Genomic DNA, 21,289 nt, shown 5'->3' on the forward strand with positions numbered 1-21,289 from the left:
ATTTGCATTCATTTAATGTAAAAGGTTGGATTCTAGTATTAAAGATTCATGTTTATATCTTTCACAATTGAAAATCATTTGACAAGAATACAAAAATATCTTAAAAGGCTCAGTTTGAAAGGAGTAAAAAAACAAATTTATATTATAGAATAAATACAAAATAATATAAAATACAAGGTTTTGCAGTCTACAAATTTGAATTTTTACTCCTTCCAAACTGAACCTAAAAAACAAAACCAACTTTACATCTACGTGAACCACACGTATTTCCGTTTGCACTCCTTCCAACCGGAGACCCCAGAGATTACGAATAACTTCACCCGAAAAACTTTTGAGCAAACCCATTCATCCAATAAGCAGTATTAATTTGAAACACTAACGACAAACCTCTTTGTTACAGTGAACTCTGAGCAAAAGTTCAGACACCCACTCCCCTGAACTGAAATAGATGATGGTGGTGGCAGTTTAGAGAGCTAAACATTTCTTCAGAGTTTTATTGATTTTTCTTTCTGGCAGCGAAAATGCGAAGAGAGGCACAGGGGAGAGGTAAACCGGTTTATCACTTTTGACGTGGACTCGAAAAATAATCTCTTCGAGTTAAAACGCAGTGATTCGGAGTGTTCAATGCGTCTACCTAATAAAGTCCTATTCCTAAGTTCTAACTGCCAGCAGGGGATCCGGACTTCCAGATCCGAAAACATTTCGTTGCTTCTTTTGGTAAAAATTTTCATGGTTTATTTCTAATTTTCTATTTTTTATTCGTTCTTAATACTGGGTTTCAGAGTTTGTCTGGTGGGCAATCAGAATTTGATTGAATTGTTGTTTCAGGTGAGGTACGACCGTACGAAAATGGTTCTCTTCACGGTTTCGAAGGTCGAGACTACCCCGTTCGATGGCCAAAAGCCAGGAACTTCTGGTCTGAGGAAGAAGGTGATCCAGATTGAGTGAAGTCTTTTCTTTGTCATTGCTACCTTTTTCTTTTCTAGTCCCCCCGATTTTAGTTCTATGTTCTTGTATTTTTTTTTTCTTGAATCATATTGGTTCTACTGGTATTGTGATAAGCTTATTTATTTTCTTATTGATTGAGGCATTGGTTCAACTTCTTGAAGTAGGCGTATTCATTCTCATGGGTAACTGGGCGATGGATCTTCTGATGGGAATCTATGTCTTTGAATTGCATTGATATGCGTGTAGTTTTATTGATCTAATGATTGCATTTTGTTTGGAATTTCTAGTTTTTTACGTAGGTTCGACGCCTCTATTGGTTTCTGATTATTATTATTGTTGTTTTTGCTGCTGCAGTTTTGCCAATTTCTTGCATTTATTTCTTTTGTGTTTTGGCTGCTTTGTTGCTGTATTGTTTTCTTCTTCTTTCTATAGTATTGTTCATTTGGCTGGCTTCTGTTTATTTGGGTGAAGCAGAAAATGAGATTTTCTGCTGAAAAGCTATCTATCATATGGGTAGGATCATTTCATAAACATAAGTCCAGGTCATTGATAATTCAACAGAGGATACAGCTTTTATAGAAAAATAGGTTGCTGTAGAGGACCTCCAAATAGTTGGGATAAGGATTTACTGAGTCAAGCTGATTTAGTAGAAGAGTTTTTTTTTTTTTATACCGATTATTGCACCATTTCCAGAAGAGTTCGGATTTGCTCCTCACATAATTGGTCCTCAAACCCACCTTGCAGGTTTTGCAGCCGTATATCTGAACATATCCGTACTTGTATGTTTTTATTCAACGGGAGATGTTCCCAATGCATGGCTGCAAAGGCTGTGAGGACCAATTTTATGAGGAGCAAATCCAATTTCTTTCTAGAAAACTTCTTATTTTGAAGGATCAAAGAAAATTCATTAAAATAAAAAGAGAATACAGAGAGAAAGGTGACAAGAAATCACCCCAGAGAAAAGACAAATTCATGGATTGCTCTCTTTTACATGATTTAAAATTTTAGTGTCATAATTAAACACCATCTCTGTCTGCCTCTGTAGGGATGGGCACAGTTATCTCCATTTTTTTTCTTTGTTGTTGTTTCCGCTAGCTACTAGTAGGGGCGACTGCATCTCTGTGATATAAATATTTCCTGTTGTAGTAGTAGGGAAGGAGGTAATTGAAAGATAATATATGGTACACATGCAGTTTGAAGGCAGAGGGAGGTTCGAGAGGGATCCTACCCTCCTGAAACCTGTTGCTTGGAAGAAAGACCTGTGTAAAGAATCCTATCCTTCCTCCCTTACTTTGGTTGGTTGGTTGGATTAATCTGTGTACCAATCTGTCTTTCCTCTCTTCCTGTCGGTCGGTCGGTTAGAAAAAGTTGTCAAATTGTTTTCTTTTATCCTACTTAGTTCAGTAACTATTTGTCCTATTTAGTGTATCTTTCCTGCATTTTAGATGAGCTAGTAGACATGTAGACATTCGGAATACCTGAAGGTGCTTTGATGAAGAGGTGGAGGATAAAAATAAAATCTCTTTTATGTGGATATTACTGTTGATCCAAAATTGTTTTATTGCAAGATTTTGATGTGCCTTTTTAATTGTGTCTAATAGTTCTACAATGACATTGGGCAATATACCATTTCAGGTGAAAGTGTTCATGTATCCAAACTACTTGCATAATTTTGTTCAATCAACATTCAATGCACTATCAGACGACAAAGTGAAAGGTAAATGTTCCATTATTTTTGATACGTCTTGCATTCTCATCCAGTTTTGTTGGATGTAATTTAGTTTCTTCTCTCATTATAAATAGATTGTATAACATTTTAAGGTTTTATGGTGATTGTCATATGTAAACTTAATACAAATTTCTGCAACTTATTTAGAGAGTTTAACAAGCCTTACACCTATGTTCTAATTACAGTTTAACGTTCATGTTGCTGATTTGTTTACAACTTCCTATGTGCCTCTAAATCCATTAGGCTGTAATTTATGTATGAGGTGGTTTATTAACCCCTTTTTTTCTTCTATAGTATAAATAATTCTCTTTTACTTACAGGAAAAAGGATGCACTGGACTCTTCTTCAGTGTATTATCCTTATATGGGATTTGTGGAACTTCTATGGTAATTTAGGAATGGAGCTTCATGAAAAAAAATAATTCATTCCATTTCATGGAGCATACAGATGACACAGGAAGTGGTGGCAGCATCCTCAGGTCCCACTGGAAAGGGAGACTCCATAAGATCAAACATGATGGAACTAGTGCTAGGCATTGGGGTGGGGTAATTTATGACCTTTCAAAGAATTGTAATAGGAGGCTGCTCAAGTGGTGGTGTGATGCATGGGAGCCCTTAGTAGATAGACCATGGTAGCTGAGGCACTAGAATGAACACTTGAGCATCTCATTCAAAAACACTTCTGAGAAAGCTTGTACTGTTTCCCTCCTGCATATACCGTTGCCTTCATTCCTAAAATGGATCCTTCTTTTCTTTCCTATTGGTAAAAAATAAATTTGATTGTTGTCATTGATCTAAAGAGACAAATATTTGATCATCTCAACTGGGGGGTTATATTATTGGTGAAAGCCCTTTTTAGAAGGTATATTGGTTAAACCATATTTAAATATAAATGACAAAAGAACTCTACTTTCTCTAGCCCAATGTTGTTAGTCAATTATTATACCCACGTTCTTAGTTACTTGTCTCACATCATAACACTTGGTACTTCCTCCTGTTCATTTCTAATAGTGTAGAACTACTTGCTTGTGGATTCCAGGTGCCACAATTGTTGTTTCTGGTGATGGACGCTATTTCTCAAAAGAAGCTATTCAGGTATGTTTGTTACTGTATATATCATACATCTATATCACTCAATCCTTGTTGATTCTGTTGATCTGATGTTTTTCTGAGTAACCAGCATAGTTTCAATAAATAATGTATCATGAAACAACAAACAATTTATAAAGAAGTTCTCATTTGAGGGAATAAATTTCTACTATTTTCCTTATCCCTTTGTCCAACATCAAGCTCTAAATTCTGTTTCATGGAATAAATGCTGATCGTCAGTCTTGCAATTGCTTTCTGTAGTTAAGTTACAAATTTTGTTTTTCAATTCTTTTGACTAGGTATATTCACAAGGTTTCTTTCAATGTTTGAAATTGAATTATACACTGTAACACCTTCTTTGGATGCCTTTTATTTGTTGGTTCTTCTTTTGGAAGGTGGTGGTATATCCATATATACATCTTTTTTATCAGCAGCAGTGGCAGTCGTGTATATATGCATAATAAAATTTTAAATTGTTTTGAGGTCCATATTTTTTGTTTCATATTAGTTATATCATTTTGTTATCAGTTGCTACTAGAAATGGTAGGTACTTCTTTGTTTAACTGGTATGCTGTATTGGAATCAGTTCCAAATAAGTCATACGTGTTTATTGGGGTGTGTATGGATTCCATGCTGTCCATTTTATGTTTTAAATGCTAAATTATTTTCTTGATAATTTTCAGATTATAATCAAAATGGCAGCTGCAAATGGAGTAAGACGTGTTTGGGTAGGACAAAATGGATTACTTTCAACTCCTGCTGTATCAGCTGTGATTCGTGAAAGAGTTGGGGCAGATGTGAGTTCATCTTTTTGCTTTATAGTTCAATCCAGTAAATGACCTTAGAATATTTTGCTACCTATGCCTTGCTATATGCTTCTCTCTTGGCCATTTGGTTAAGCAAATAGTCATCATATTCATTAATAGATTTTCAATATCAGGGATCCAAGGCATCAGGAGCTTTTATATTGACAGCAAGTCACAATCCAGGTGGTCCACATGAGGTATGCACAAAATAGATTAGTTCATATTTGAGGCTGCCTAACAAGGGAAATGGTTCAGTAGTTCAGTTGATGGTTGCTACAAAACTATTTCTTTGACTTCAGGCACAGTCTGAAAGTGGAAGCTGTTCCATGCTTTGTGCTTTTAACAGTGTTAGGGTTGAATTGAGAAACTAGGTTGATTCTTTTTATATCCTTCATATTCTTAGCTTATTACATCACTGGACTTGGAAACTTGATATTCAGGAATATTCTCAGTTCAATTTCTGCCAACTGGCCAAGGAGTAGGGCCTTAGAGGTTTTAGTTGAGCAATCTTCCTTCTGTAAACTAAGTTGTAAAGCAAACTAAGTGAATTGTTGGATAATTTGGAATATCCATTTATGTCGTATTCCTATTTTCCCATCCAGAATATCCAGTTGAAGAGAATTGGGGTTTCATGTGGGTTTCTTTACTGAAAGGCCAAGTCATAGGTGCTTTGGCCAATGTGTTTCTGCCTCCACTGTAATTTTTCCTTACTGATAAAAAAATTAGTATTGTCAACACCTCATTGGTTGAACTGGTGAGTGGTATACCAAGGTTCAAAATTTCGTTACATATCGGTTCGTATTGGCTGATACGTATTGTATTGGTGACCCACCGATACACCAAATATATGAGCTTTGGTGTTTTGACCTGTTTCAGGGGGTAGAGAAGCCTTAAATTAACCCCTCTGAACAGGTTTTGAAAAAAAAAAAATAAAAATAAAAAAGGGGGTGTGTGGGGTTGAAACACCTGATATGCCCCATCCAGCGTATCGGTGTGTATTGATACTTGGAACCTTGGGTATAGCGTTGTGAGCAATTTTCTGAAAATCATCATTGTAGAGAAAGTTGAATTGAATTGAATTGTGAGTCGTATCGTAAATCATAAGATAATTTCTATTTATACAAACTTATCAAAAGTTAAGAATAGTTCTCCTATAAAACATATAGAAAACTGATTTTATCCCTTGTACATAGAAGCCTAAGTTGATATAATCAAGTTTCACTTGAAAGTCAAATAACCCACATACAATGGCTTTTTAACCTACATGTAATGGAAAAAACTGAATCATTATCATAATTGTCATCGCATTATTGTCATCATCTATTCCTTGTCCACATGAGTCCTGTTTTTTCCATTCATTTCTGTTTAGTGCAACATCTTATCTTAAATAACCTAAATAAATCATTTTCTAGTAAGGGCTTTAAAACAAGTTTTTCTTAACAATACTAAATAGAAACAAAGAAATATTGAGAATTGCATCATAAATTGTAAGAGTTTGGTAACATTTCCTGTGAGCTTTATGGGTCCTGGTTCTCTATTATTTTTACAGGCTGAATGATCTAACTGATTGTATCAGTAAAAATAATCTAACTAATTATTAAATTAGTAAAATTGTGACCTATGAGCTTTCTTTATTTCTTGTGTGTGTGTATGTGGGGTGAGGGGGGGGGGATCTAGGCCTGACAGCAGTGTAAAAGAATCACAATTTAACCAAATCTTAAGTTCTTTATACAAATTAATTCTTCTTCTCAATGATATAGGTCGACTCTCCAGTGTCTCAATTCTGCTGAAATATTACAGAACACATACATGAGGTTTAATGACGTTGCAATTATTTCTTATCTTTATATCAGGATTTTGGAATCAAATACAACATGGAAAATGGCGGGCCAGCTCCTGAAGCTATAACGGACCAGATTTATGAGAACACAAAAACAATAAAGGAATACTTCATTGCAGAAGACCTTCCAGATGTATTCCTATAAGCTTAACAAGTCTGCCCTTTGAATATCATAACTGTGTTTTCTTTGATCATGTTCTTATATTACCATTTTCAATACTTTGTTTAGGTAGATATTTCTACCATAGGTGTGACAAGCCTTGGGGGGCCTGAAGGAGAATTTGACATTGATGTTTTCGATTCAACTAGTGATTATGTGAAACTGATGAAGTAAGCAATCTTTTCTTTTTCTTTTTTTTTTCAAAATTTTCAAGGAATGAACAAAGTTCTAAATTTCTATTAATTTCATGCTTCATTATTCTGAACTTGATTAAACATGATAGTGATATATGGTCATATAATGATCACTCCCAAATCCTATGTCATTATTTTATACATTGATGTTGATGCAGCTGAACCTTTTCCTCTCATGGAAAAGATTACATTGCATCTTGTATCCATGGATCAATCCTCCAGGTTAAGGGAGTTGTAGCTGCTGGAACTTTTACATAATTTATATGCTCAATCATATATGAGTGTAATGATATTTACACATACTTTCGGGTTTAATCATATTTACACATTTATAAGCATATAGACAAAATGAAAAGAATTTGCAGTCTAGTATGCCACTCTAATGCATGTAGGAGAGTGCTGGTGGGAGTAAAATGCTGAAAACAAGGACGATTGTGAGAACACCTAATTTAAAATAGCCTAGAATCTGGAATGCCTATTGAGACATGTCCACTGACAACCTCAAAGAAACCTGTTTGAAGTTATTCATTCATCACTTGTCATCCCAATCTCTAGCAGTGCCCACCCCAGCAGGATGCATCATGCATGAGTTCATACTCCACTTTGATGGAAGTTCCTGGGGCAGATGGAATTGGGGGTATTTTTACAGGGCTGATGGAAGTATCTTTTGGGCCTTTAGTGGACCCATTGGCATTTCTGATTCCATGAGGCTGAAGTGATTTCCCTTCTGACAAGCAGGCATAGGAACTGATAGACAGCAGGACTTAGCCTCCTTATCCGTTGAAGGGAATTTTGTCAATTCAATTAGATGGAGTAAAGGGATAGGAAATGGTCCTGGAAATTTTACTGAGAAATAGCTGCCAAATGCTCAAAAGTTTGTTAGCTGAAAAATTATGTTTTACTGTACAGCTTATCACTTGATGCTTTTATGTTGTCATTAACTTCAAAGTTATGCTTTTCTTGTCATTTAGTTTTACATCTTTTATGACAATATTGGGTTTTTCCCAGATGCAATATAATATCAGAGGTCCATGCATGACCACTTGGTTGCTTCTTATCAAAACTTCATTCTCTCCTCACTTTTCCAGGTCAATTTTTGATTTCGAATCTATCAGAAAACTGCTTGCATCTCCAAATTTCACGTTCTGGTAGGTAGAGTGGATAGCACTTGGATCTGAAGGAGCATATGTTTAATCTTGCATAATTTTTATAATATTTATAGGATTGCTTGAATCCCCTTTCATTTCTGTTTCCCAGTTATGATGCTCTTCATGGAGTAGCCGGAGCTTATGCAAAACGTATTTTTGTTGAAGAGCTTGGTGCACATGAAAGTTCACTATTGAACTGCACGCCCAAGGTATTGCTGACTTTCATGCATTAGTGTCATGTTTGCAAGGTTTAAAATTTCGTGACGTATTGGCTGATACGTACCATTTCAGGATGGGCACGATACACGGAATGGTTAGAATTATGTAGTTTTGCAGTTTTTTGTTGTATTGGACTGATACAGGCTTGTATTGGCTTTGCATTGGTCCATTTCAGGACTGTATTGGTCGATACAATTCCGAAATGGACCTATACAAGGTATGTATCAGCTGATTAGGTGTGGCAATTTCTCACCCAACCCGCTGAATCCACCCAACCTGCCCATTTATTTGGCAGGTTGGAAATGGGTTGATCACCCATTGGGTCAATTTAAATGGGTTGGGTTGTGGATAACCATTGGGTTAACCACTAAAGATACAAGTATTAATTCCTTAGCCATTTTTTTAATTTTCTTCATTTGAGTGAAATAATTATAATTAATGCATTAATTTTCTATTAATTATTGACTAAAATTAGCTTTGCCTTGAATCAACACACTTCACCCAAATCGACATAAATCCAAATCAACTTGACTTGAGTTCGGGCTAGTTCAATTTGGTCTAAATATCAACGTACCCAATCACCTCAATTTGGTTCGTTTGGGTCGATCAGCCCAGTTCGAACCCAACTCGATCCATATCAGGCTGATCTGGGTTGACCCAAATCCGAAATGGTCCTAGATAGACTAGTTCAGCCAAAACCCGGCATGATCAGACTCGAGTCCTGGTTGCTTGCTTGGATTTGATTCGGAGTGTACAACCCTACCTGAATTTGGACTGACCCAATTTTCTTCCCTTGACCCGCTTTGGGCCAGTTGATTCGGTCCCAAACCCATGCATAACCTGATATGGGTCGGTCCAAGTCAACCTGTCATTGACTAAACCGGCCCGGTCTGGTCCGACCGGACTGATCCGAATCCAAATAGTTCAACCACTCTTGATGTGATTAGCTCGAACACCATCCAATTAGATAGTTCAAGTTGGTTTGACCGGTTTGAACCTAAGTGGTTCGATCAAACCCGAAACCCGAACATAGTCAAATGGCTTCGTCACTTGTGTAAAAATAACATGCATGTAATGTGATTTGAACCTTCACCACTTGTGTAAATAACAACTATTATTACCACCAAGCTATGACCAACTTATTTGTCAAGTGGGAGTTGGTTTTTTGTTTTAAGTACATAAATATAAGATTAATGGGTTTGGGTGGGTTAGATATGGTCAAGGTGGGTTTGGGTTGAACCCAACCCATTTAATTTTATATAACTAGGTCATTAATGGGTTAGCGGGTTAGATGGGTTGGGTTGAAGCCCAACCCAACCAGCCCAATTACCACCGCTACAGCTGATACAACCCGGATTTTAATATCCCCCATTCCCTCCCTTTCTACTTTTTATATTCAAATTTAAATTTAATTTCCCTCTCCTCTCTCCCATTTATCACTTTTAATTAAGCCTTTGAATTTGATACGTCATTAAATGTTAATATCACTTAATTAAATGCTAGTTTAAATCACTTTTAATTAAGGCATTTGAGATGCCATTAAATGCAAATTTAATTAATTTTAATTAAGTCAATATAATTAATACACCACCGAAATAGCTTGTTAAAAATCATAAGTTGAAGGTAGAAAGTTTTGAACCTTGATCATTCATTTACAACATCCATTAGTCCACCACTATGCATACCTTAATTATTTGTCTTAATAATATGTATTTTGATTCTTAAGTAGTCTTTCTTCTCTTAGGTTGTCAATACTCAATAAATGCTAAAATTTGATTATTAAAATTTATATACTAATAAATATAAATGCAAATTATATTTGTTTACTAAAAATTAAGGTATATATTATAAATATTATCTAAACCTATATATACTAAATATTAGTATATACACACATTTTAGTTCTTCCATTTGTTTTCAACGGTTACCAATTATGTCCTGATACTTTATATAAGCCATTAAAATATGTTTTTTTTTTTATGTTTAAATAAACTAGTTATAATCATATAAAACTCGTCTTTATTGTTGTTAATATACTTTTAAGGATTTTTTAGGGTATCCATACATATCTTGATTTTTCGCCTGTATTCATGCGTATCCAAGGTGAATCCCGATACACCTCTTAAAATTACCTTTCTGATACACCTTGCATTTCTGTTACTTTGAACCTTGCCTGTGTGCTAAAAACTTTTGGTGGTTATTTTTCTTAGGCTTTACATTTCTTTTTGGTTTACTTCATGCATGGCTTGGTGAAAATAGGAGGACTTTGGAGGAGGGCATCCAGATCCAAACCTGACCTATGCAAAGGAGTTGGTTGAACGCATGGGATTGGTTAAAACAAATTACCAAGATGAACCACCAGAGTTTGGTGCTGCTGCTGATGGTGATGCAGATCGTAACATGATCCTTGGTAAAAGGTGTGATCACACTTGACTCTCAACTTTCCTTGCAAAGCAACACCTACAAGTTGGATTTTTGATGAGGCCTAGCATTTTCAACTTATATTTCTGAATCCTTCTTCAATGTCAGGTTTTTTGTGACTCCATCTGATTCTGTTGCCATCATTGCTGCAAATGCAGTTCAAGCCATCCCTTACTTTTCTGCTGGTTTAAAGGGAGTTGCCAGGTATGTATAGTGATCTATTTTTTTGGATCAGCAATAAATATTTCATTAAATTGAAATATGTTAACAATGCAATTCAAGACTGGAGATCATCCCTAGTCTCCCTTTAGTTACAATCAATGCCAAATTACAACTCTCCCAAAACATTCACTCACTATAAACCCCTTGTTTTGCTAGAACATCAGCCAACCCATTTGCTGTTCTTTTGATCTGTCTGAAAGTAGCTCCAACTTCTTTCACTATACTGCCAATCTCCCTTATCACTTGTTTATAAGCCCAAACACCAGGACTGTTGTAGCTCATCTAGGAAATAACTGACTTTGAATCACCTTCCACCTCCACCTGTTGAAGCCCAAGTTATTTAGCCAATTTCATCCCTTGTAATAATGACATAACTTCAGCTTTGAAGTAATCTCCATTCCCACTCCTGAATACATTTCCATCACCCAACCATTCTCATTTCTAAAAACACCCCCAATTCTTGAAGATCCAGGATTGCTAATTAAGCTTCCATCAAAGTTTAGTTTTACTTTGTTGCATGGGGTAGGCTTCCATTCCATGATAATGGTTTCCTTTACTGTTGAGGACTTTGCCACAATGTCATCTACCGAGACATCTTTGAAGCCCACCATTGTTTCACCCAATATTCCACTTTCACTTTTATGCTATCTATTATGTCCTCTTTAGTCTTGTATTTCTCCTTAAAAATCCTTTCATTCTTTTTTTCCCAAATGGTCCAAATTAGATTCATGACTAGTCATCCTTACATGGGATTTAAGCAATGGTCCTACTCTGATTGGGAAGCCTGTTGAAACTTAATTTCTTCCCTTGGAACCCTTTCAATGTAGTTGGTAACATATGGTCCCTCGGGTATATTATGGATTCTTAGTTCAATCAGGAAAGCCCTAAAAACTTTCCTGTGAGTTCCTAGTGCTACAAAGAGTCCTCTATGTTCATTCTAGACTTTGTAATTATTGAGAATCTGTTGTAATGTAAGGACTTTTTGGTCTTTGTCTTCTTTTGTATTTGGGCACCAAATAGGGGCACTGTTGTAATTTGTTCTTATAATACAAATATTTTGTTTTGAGGGTGTGAACAGTAGCTAACACACCTCCTTCGAACAAACCCTTTGACTCCTTTTCTTCCTCTCCTCCTCCTAATCTTACAACTTGGTATCAAAACCACTTTTGGTCGTGGGAAGACATTTGTTGCTGACCCAAACTCTAGGGGGGACCAACTCTTGAATTTGGTAGGGTTTGATACACCATGAGTTTAGAGACATTTTGGTATGCTTCTTGTAGTCGTTTGAAACTTCTATGAATTGCTTTGATTTTTCCAATAAAAAATCGACTAAAAATCTAGATTCGATATTTGGCCTTTTCTTTGCAATCTTGAATAAGTTTTCTACATGAAACCTTATTTCTTTAGCTCGTTTTAAGTTTTTGGATTGGTAGGAAGATGTCTCGTATTTTTCTAAACCTTGGAAAAATTTTGGGAGTTTTTTTCTCTGCCCTTATTTTGCTACTAGCCAGTTTTGTCCTTGTTTTTGGCTTCCAACCATGTTTTGACCTATTTGTTTGGGTCTGTTGTGTGTTGGTTTGTTGTTGGGGTGCTTTTTGGCAATCGAGAGGTATAGAGTAGTCCAAGGGTGTGACGGATACTTTGAGCATGCTTCCTGGAAATGTGGACACCTCCAGTAGCATGATAACCATACTAGAAACTTGATGGGACAAACTTTCTGTAGTGGTCCCAGTCAGTTAGACTTACCTTCATAGGAAGAGCTAAGCTAGGATTCATTATAGACAAGGAAGTGAAGCCAAAGCTTGAAGATCCCAAATTTGTTAAGTGAGAGCAAGACAACTTGTTGGTAGTATCATGGTTGGTCTGCTCAATGCAGCCTCACATTGCCCGCAACTACATGTTCCTATCCATTGCCAAAGATATTTGGGATAAAGTTGTTGCCACTTACTCCCAGACTAAGAATACAACTAGAGTATATAAGCTTTAGAGGGAGGCTTGTCATATGTGTCAGGGGGAGAGATCAGTGGCCATTTATGTTTCTTCTCTATAGTCACTTTGGGAAGAAATAGATCACTTGAAGGCTCAAGAATGGAAGGACCATGAAGATGGTGAACAGTACTGGAGGTATATTGAGGAGAATAGAGTCTTGGATCTCTTGGATGGTTTGTATCCTGAGTTTGACATTACAAGGCAACACATTCTTAGTGTAGACATTGCCTCTTTTTCAGTCACCTACTGCTTAGTGCAGGGGGAGGAGAGTAGGAGAGTTGCTATGGTGTAGCCTCTAATGATTTAGCACTCAATAAGCACAAGCAAGCACACTATCAATGAAAAGCTTGAAGATGTCTCTAGTAGTGTGCTTGCTTGTTTAAGACAAGAAGGAAAGGTAATGCCCCTTGGCTTGTTTGGTGGCCAAGGGGTATACTCAAACCTATGGCATATACTATTAGGAGACATTTGTTCCTGTGGCTAAAATGAATTCTATTTGGGTGATTATGTCTTTGGCTGTCCTCTACTCTTGGGGACTTACAAGAACAAATTTATATTGAATTTCCTCTTGGAGTGAACTTCTCTAATAATGAGGGGAAAGCTTTTGTCGTCTAAAGAAGGCACCGTATGGACTTAAACAATCTCCTAGAGCCTAGTTTGATATATTTAAAAGGGTGGTTTTGAAGATTGGATTTTCACCATCTCAAGAAGATCATAATGGACGTGTGACTATGTTGATTGTGTATGTTGATGATATTGTGTATGTTGATGACATTTCAGGAATTACTCAGTTAAAGTCCTTTCTTGCTTTTGAATTTGAAATTAAGGATCTTGTTCATCTCAAATATTTTATTGGGATTGAAGTTCCAAGATCAAAGAAGGGGATTTTTATTTCATAGAGAAAATATGTTCTGGACTTACTCCAAGAGGTTGGGAAATTGAGGCTAAGACCCCAATTGATCTTAATCACAAGTTGAGTGCTACTGATGGAGATGTTCTGCCGGACAAAGGAGTTTATTAGAGATTGGTTAATCAACTCCTTTACCTCTGCTTAATTAGAGCTGACATATCCTATGCAGTTGGTGTTTTAATAACTTATGCATGAGCCAAGGACTTCTCACATGCAAGATGTCAAAAGAATTCTTGCATATTTGATGGGATGCTTTGGTAAAGGAATATTGTACTCTGACCATGGGCATTTGACGGTTGAGGACAGGATTTGTCGATGACAGGAGACCTACCTTTGGTCACTGTGCTTTAGTGGGAGACAATGTGGTATCATGCAGAATACAAGGCAAATGGCTCATGGATTGTCTAAGTTGCTATGGTTAAAGATCTTAAGAAATGGGAATTCGAACTGTTACTCTAGTGAGACACTACTGTGACAACCAAGCAGCTATAAACATTGCTTATTATCCCGTACAACATGACTATACAAAGCATATTGAAGTAGACCAAAATTTCATAAGAGAGAAGATAGCTAGTGGAGAGATATGTCTACCCTTTGTGAGATTAGAAGACCAACTTGCTAATTGTCTCATTAAGGGAGATCACAAGCCAAAGTTTGATAGTTTTTTAGGCAAGCTGGGCATGATGGATATCTATGCTTAGTTTGAGGGGGTGTTGAGAATCTATTGTAATGTAAGGGCTTTTTGGTCTTTGTCTTCTTTTGTATTTAGGTGCCAAATAAGGGCACTATTGTAACTTGCCCTTATAATACATATTTATTTTCAAGGGTTTGAACAGTAGCTAATACACCTCCTTCAAACAAACCTTTTGACTCTTCTTCTTCCTCTCCTTATTCTCTTAATCTTACAAGTTGAACCAAAATACTAGTCCTAGTGCAAATAGGATTCATTCCTGGGAGTTCCAGTTCAACAAGGTTTCTTCCCATACTCATCCTAGTGTCACCTAGGGACTTATATAGGAGCCCTAGCATTATTGGGATTTCTTTACTAGAGTCCTAGTCCAACTAGGATTCCTGGCCAAAGTTCCAATCAACTTAACTTCTTGACAATGACATTCTTCTCTTGTCTGAACTCCGAAGGTGTAGATCCCTTATTGAACAATCTCAAAACCATAGAATCACTCATAGACACCCAATATACAAAGTCTCATAGTCGCAAATCTTCAACAACTGTCCATGGCATGTCAAAGTGGATGTTCATAACCCTATAGTCCTGGAACTTCTTAGGTCCAAGGACTAAAAAAACTTTGCATATGATAGTCTCAAACTAGATCCTATCAATGTGTATCCCAATACACACCCATCATCATACCACACCATCTTATGGTAACCATCCATGTGCTAACCTTATAAGTAAGTTTCCCAGATTTACTCTTAGTTAGGATATTTCAGGTCTATAAGGAGCTGGGTCATCCAGATCTCCCATTGGTAAGTCTTGCTTATCATTCGAGTGCCCTATAATATTACCTAGGGACCTATCAGTCATAGATAAATACAACTATAGATAGAATGCTTCATAAGAAAAAGTCTCATTTTATTAGTAAAGAGAATCAAATACAATGTACATTTGGCTTTGAATGAACACATGGAAATCCCATTTCCAACAAGCAATGCCTCAACCATTCTCAGAAATACCAATGTTGGTCCCAGCTATCTGGGGTCTTGGGAGGGGTAGATTGGATACGGTCCTAACCTTTGGCATTTTTTTTTGCACAAACTGGTCTTTCTCAAACTTGAACCTGTATTCTCATGCTTCCCAGCCCGAGATTTTACCATTACACCAAGTAATATATACCATGAATACTTGTGTGGTCAATTGGAAGAATTGGTCTATCATTTGCTTATCCATTTTACAGGAACCTACAGTATACGGATACATTTTTTTGAAGCTGTTCAGAAGTAATTGGGCCTGTCCAGAAGACTTGGTGACCTTTTTTTCATCTTGGTGGGTGAAAGGGTTGAGTAGAAAAGGGAAAATCCTTTGGCATTTCACACCGGCAGCAATATGTTGGTTGGTATGGGCAGAGAGTAACGGCAGAAGCTTTGAAGGAAAGTGAATGGAGTTTCTTGAGTTAATTGCCAATATTGTGAGGCACATCATTTTTTGGGCATGCAGCAGAAAGGAGTTTTTTGGAGTCTCCTATAATGACTTTACCATTCATTGGAATAGTATCTTATGGGATAATGATTTTGCAGTATAGTCTTTTTGTATAGCTCACATAAGGATTATTTGCTATAATTTGTAATTATTTTTATCTGAGGGAAGCTCTCCGTCCATACTTTAATACAACACAATACAATACCTTTTACCTTTCAAGTAAGCAAACCATGAATACTTTTAATCACAACATGCCACAACTTGTCAATATCCAAAGGAAACTATCATAATCACTTCCTCAGTAGAGGGGTCAAATTGCCTATCCCCAATAATGCCTTGTTATGCATTTCAACTTTTCTATCTTGAGAAGAATTCTTGATAGATAGAAATAGACTAGGATGTTTACAAGGTAGACTTAATTAAAGTTATTTGGCCTCCTAGTGAGATATAATTTTGTTTCCAAGTTGTCTATCTCTTAGTGAACTTGGTTTAAGGCAGGATTCCAAAAAGTGTTTGACCTTTGATTACCACCTAAGCAAAGTGCTAAGTAGGTTAAAGGCAAATCAGAACAAGCACATCCTAAAATGTTGTCATAAGATACCTCCCTGCTTTTCAAATTTATGCCCCCCAAACAGCTCTTCCCTAGGTTCACTCTAAAACCTGATATGGCTCAGAGCAACTGACAAAGATTTCTAGATTCCCCATCTCCTTGTGGCCCCTCATCCTCACACAATGAACACTAATGCTTTCCACTGATAATATTTTTTGGCTAATCTCAAAGATCCCCTACTTGGTGAAGTATCAGATTGCCACATTATTCCTCCATGTGGCAGAAATATGGCAGGTTATGTATGGAAGCTTCATAGTTGACTTAGATTTTTGTCAAGTTGCATTTTTTTGAAGGAGCATATTTTACATAGAATATTTCGAATGTTGCCTAGTATTTTGCCACCTTTTTAAATAGGATGTAATTATCTTTTATTGCATATCATTACATGCTTCATTAATAGTGCTAAATTATTTTCCACTCAAAAGAAATGGTGGTAATGGAGTAACTTGATTATTTTGGTTTTGTTGCCTGCAGGAGCATGCCTACATCAGCTGCACTTGATGTTGTGGCAAAACATTTAAATCTCAAGTTCTTTGAGGTATCTTGTAATACAAAGAGTGTCCCTACTGGCTGGTTACCTTTCTCTGTTCCTAAAGAATTTAAACAAAGAGTGCCCCTAAAGTAATTCCTCTTCTGATCAGTTTGAGACTTTGAGAGACCTTATTTGGTTACATTTCTCTGTTCCAACAGGTCCCTACTGGCTGGAAATTCTTTGGGAACTTAATGGATGCTGGGTTATGCTCAATTTGTGGTGAAGAAAGTTTTGGAACTGGTATTCAGAATTTCCAGTTATGGAACCATCTTCTAGTGTATTCTACAATACAAAAACCACCTGCATTTTGCTTTTTCTTTCTTTACAGGTTCAGATCACATACGTGAGAAAGATGGAATTTGGGCAGTATTAGCCTGGCTATCTATTCTTGCCTTCAGGAATAGTGACAATCTCAATGAGGGAAAACTGGTGACCGTTGAGGACATAGTTCGTGAGCATTGGGCTACTTATGGTCGTCACTTTTATACTCGATATGACTATGAAGTATGATGCATATTTTCTACAGTTTTAACATTTCGGTTTCCTTGCAATAACAACCATGCATTACCTGTTTTTAACTTTTCCAAACTGTTGTGAAGAATGTTGATGCAGGTGCAGCAAAGGAGCTAATGGCTTATTTGGTCAATCTTCAATCTTCGCTTCCTGATGTTAACAAGTATGCTACTTCATGTTCCAAAGCTCAGAATCTTGTCTCAAAACACTTATTTATTTATTATTATTGTTATAATTATTTGTTAATAACATAAGTATGTTCTGTTGTCTAGGAAGAAAATGGAAGGAAGTAAAAAAAGTGATAAAATTTGTTGGATGTTTTTATTATTTATTTGTTTATTTGTTATTAAGCTATCTCATCATGAAAACAGAGAAGAAGGCTGATCTTTGAATAGAAAAAAGAATGGATCTGCAGGGTGCATTGGGCCTTTTCATCAACTAATATATATAGGCCAGTTCGCCATATTTTTTCTTGACAGAAAGATAACAAGATGGCTCCATGTGCTCTGTTTCATTATCTGGATTCTCTAGTGATGAATCAACAATTCAAAGTGTTTATTTATTTATTTTTGAATGTTCTGGATGAACCATGTTTATATATAGCACCTTGCCTAAGTTCTTTGACTTATAGTAAGCAGTGTTTTGAAAGGTGTGAGGCACTCCCAAAATGCCCTGAGGCGTATGCCAGAGGTGCTGACACCTCTGTGGTGTACACCTCAGGTGCAAGAGGCATACGCCTCATGTGCTTTTTTCATGAGGTGTGCTAGAGGCGTATGCCTCATGCGCCTCATGCAGACCTCATATAAAAGGACTGAAAAAAAAAGAAAAAAAGGAAAGGAAAGGAAAAGAAAAGAAAGGGAAGGGAAAGAAAAAGAAAGAGAAGGAAAAAAAAGAGAAAAGGGAAGGGAAGGGAAGAAAAGATAAGGGGAAAGAAAGTGGTCTGCCCCTGGCCCCCCAGACCCCTTCAACTAGTGCTGTGCATCTTTATTCTTCCTAATATAAAAAATTTTGCATGAGGTCTAAGTCTAACCTTATACTAAATTTGGTCCTGAATGCTGCTAGTACAACTTCCTGCTCAAACTAGTTCAGCAGACTGCATCAGTTCATCTCCTTCTATGTTATGCCAAAACACTGTTGGAGCTTGACTGGTGAAATACTTCCTGCAGTTCAGGTAAAACTTTGGTTGGTACGATACTCAAAATATTTCAGGCAATTTCAAATTCCTTGTTTAGTTTTCAGATAAATGAAGCAACTCATCAAGTAAACATATGCGTGGTATTTTGAACTTGGATTTTCATCTTAAGTGAGCAGGGTATTGGGCAATCAAGAAAAATATGTCCAAAAAATGATTGTGGCAGAAATGTGAATGTTGAGATAAATGAAGCAACTTATCAAGTAAACATATGCGTGGTATTTTGAACTTGGATTTTCATCTTAAGTGAGCAGGGTATTGGGCAATCAAGAAAAATATGTCCAAAAAATGATTGTGGCAGAAATGTGAATGTTGAGATGGATGAGTGGGAATGTTCGGACAGGATCAGAAGTGAACTTATTTGAAGTAACCTAGGAGTAGCTGCAATGGGCAATAAAATGAGGGGAAATAGACTAAGATTGTTTGTGCATGTGCAGAGAAGACCATCTACAGTACCAGTAAGAAGTAATCTGTTAAAAGTTGAAGGGGCTAGATGAGCTAGGGGCAGACCAAAAAGGGACATGGGTGGAAGTTGTGGAAAATGATTAAAGGATCCATTGTTTAAAATTGGGACAGAGCTTAGATAGTGGTGATTGATGATTTTCATCTTAACCTTTGTAGGATAGCAACCTTTTTTTGGTATCATCTCATAATGCAAAAAAAAAACAATTGCTTAATGGACAATTATACTGTGAGTGTAGAACAATGTTCACAACCGTGTCAGTCCTGCTACATTTCGTCCTCAATGGAGTAGTCTGAATCTGTCTTTTGCCTTGGGTTTAATAGTAAGCTAATGCTTGCTGATAAATCTCATAATGCAAAAAAAACAATTGCTTAATGGACAATTATACTGTCAGTGTAGAACAATGTTCACAACCGTGTCAGTCCTGCTACATTTCGTCCTCAATGTAGTAGTATGAATCTGTCTTTTGCCTTGGGTTTAATAGTAAGTTAATGCTTGCTGATAAAAAAAAATAGTATGTTAATGCTTCTTCTTGTGGTTGGCAGATTTCTTTTCTTGTTTAATGTTCAGTCTGATAACTCTGCTGCATTTCTCTGATTTGTAGTGAAATCTGTGTTATTGATACAAAAAGGGGGCTTTGACGTTTCTTTTCTCCACAGGATTACAAAGGGAATACGATCAGATTTACCAGATATTGTCCAGGCTGATGAATTTGAATATAAAGATCCTGTTGATGACTCCATCTCAAAGCACCAGGGTGTAAGATATCTGTTTGAAGATGGATCACGATTGGTAAACCATTTCTGTCCATGCCCTTTATTATTTGGATATTAAGTTGTGAGAACAGATACTGGTAAAGAAAATGTGTTGTGAGAGAGGATAATGTGTAATTTGGATAAGGATGGATTAAAATTTTATGTCATGGATATCCAACCTTTTAATAAAATTCTTGTGATATTTTTAGAATCTCTGAAGAAGCAATAAAATGTTAGTTTAATTAATCTGGTGGATACTACTGTTTCTTCTTTTAGTTCCTCTGAACATTGTATAAGACTAAATCAATTATTGGATATACTTGTCTGTGCTATATGCATTTCTTTTCCCAAGTTCTCCCGTGAGAACGAGACAATGTTGGTTAAAGGAATGCAATAATAACTTTCTGAAAATTTATAGACCATAAGATTTCTGATAGCTATATGTATAAGGCAGAAGCTGAGACAAGATTCTCCTGGCTGTAACAATATTTGATCTGAAAGTCTCTCTCTCTCTCTCTCTCTCTCTCTCTCTCTCTCTCTGGTTTCCTCCTTAACATCTCTTGCACCATAAATTTCATTCCAGGTTTTCCGTCTCTCTGGAACTGGCTCAGAAGGTGCGACCATCCGTCTTTACATTGAACAATATGAGAAGGATTCCTCAAAGACAGGAAGAGATTCTCAAGAAGCACTTGATCCTCTAGTAAGGATCTTTATTTCCTTCTGACAAGCCTTCATTCCCTAGCCTTTTGTTTATATTGGAACTGACCTTCATTCCATGTTGACAACAGGTGGAGGTTGCTCTGAAGCTTTCTAAGATGGACGAGTTTACTGGCCGATCTGCTCCCACTGTAATTACATAGATTGACTGCCGTACAGCAGCAAGGTTTTGATATTCAAATAATACATCTATAGCATAAGCAGTACACCAGTACTGAGAAATTCAGTGAGTTAATCTTATGTATCATACGATTTGTTCATGCCATGTGCCATGAATCAGTATGGGAGAGTGCCGAGATTATATGGTGATTCAAACTTATCCAATTACTATTATTTTGATTTTATGTTTTTGCATGCAAGTCATTTGGGTACATTACAATTTGGATACAAGGGGGGCAAATCCCCCTAATTATTAGGAAAGTACTCATAGACCTGCCAATCGGATTGGGTTGGGTCAGGTTCGAGTTGGGTCAAGGCATTTTCGGGTTGGATTGGCAAAGGCTAGACCTTAACCCTAAATATTTAGGTTAGGGTTGACCCCTAGGTGAATGGTTTAATCACCGGGGCAGCTGTTCTTTGACCAAGTCAACAATTTTTTTATCAAAAATACAGGTTTAACCATTTGGTTCAAACAGTTCGAACGGTCAACCTTCCATAACAAACACTGTTTTGAAAATG

The 21,289-nt window shown here is 36.6% G+C and overlaps 1 protein-coding gene across 1 annotated transcript; it reads left to right on the forward strand.

Annotated features, from left to right (window-relative positions):
* Nucleotides 1–219: 219 nt before the first annotated feature.
* LOC148855155 (phosphoglucomutase, cytoplasmic-like) lies at nt 220–20,970 on the forward strand. Its single transcript, XM_088984484.1, has 19 exons — nt 220–717; nt 829–930; nt 2,584–2,665; nt 3,716–3,771; nt 4,449–4,562; nt 4,706–4,768; nt 6,425–6,544; nt 6,641–6,741; nt 7,854–7,913; nt 8,023–8,122; nt 10,392–10,549; nt 10,662–10,757; nt 16,914–16,977; nt 17,130–17,211; nt 17,300–17,475; nt 17,571–17,647; nt 19,799–19,931; nt 20,478–20,594; nt 20,683–20,970. Exons 1-19 carry the CDS (start codon nt 625–627, stop codon nt 20,752–20,754), a joined length of 1,866 nt encoding a protein of 621 aa, XP_088840610.1. The 5' UTR covers nt 220–624; the 3' UTR covers nt 20,755–20,970.
* The last annotated feature ends 319 nt before the right edge of the window (nt 20,971–21,289 follow it).

The sequence above is a fragment of the Nelumbo lutea genome, chromosome 4 (assembly GCF_056320005.1).
Source record: "Nelumbo lutea isolate HS-2025 chromosome 4, American lotus-T2T, whole genome shotgun sequence".
Classification (NCBI taxonomy): Eukaryota; Viridiplantae; Streptophyta; class Magnoliopsida; order Proteales; family Nelumbonaceae; genus Nelumbo; species Nelumbo lutea.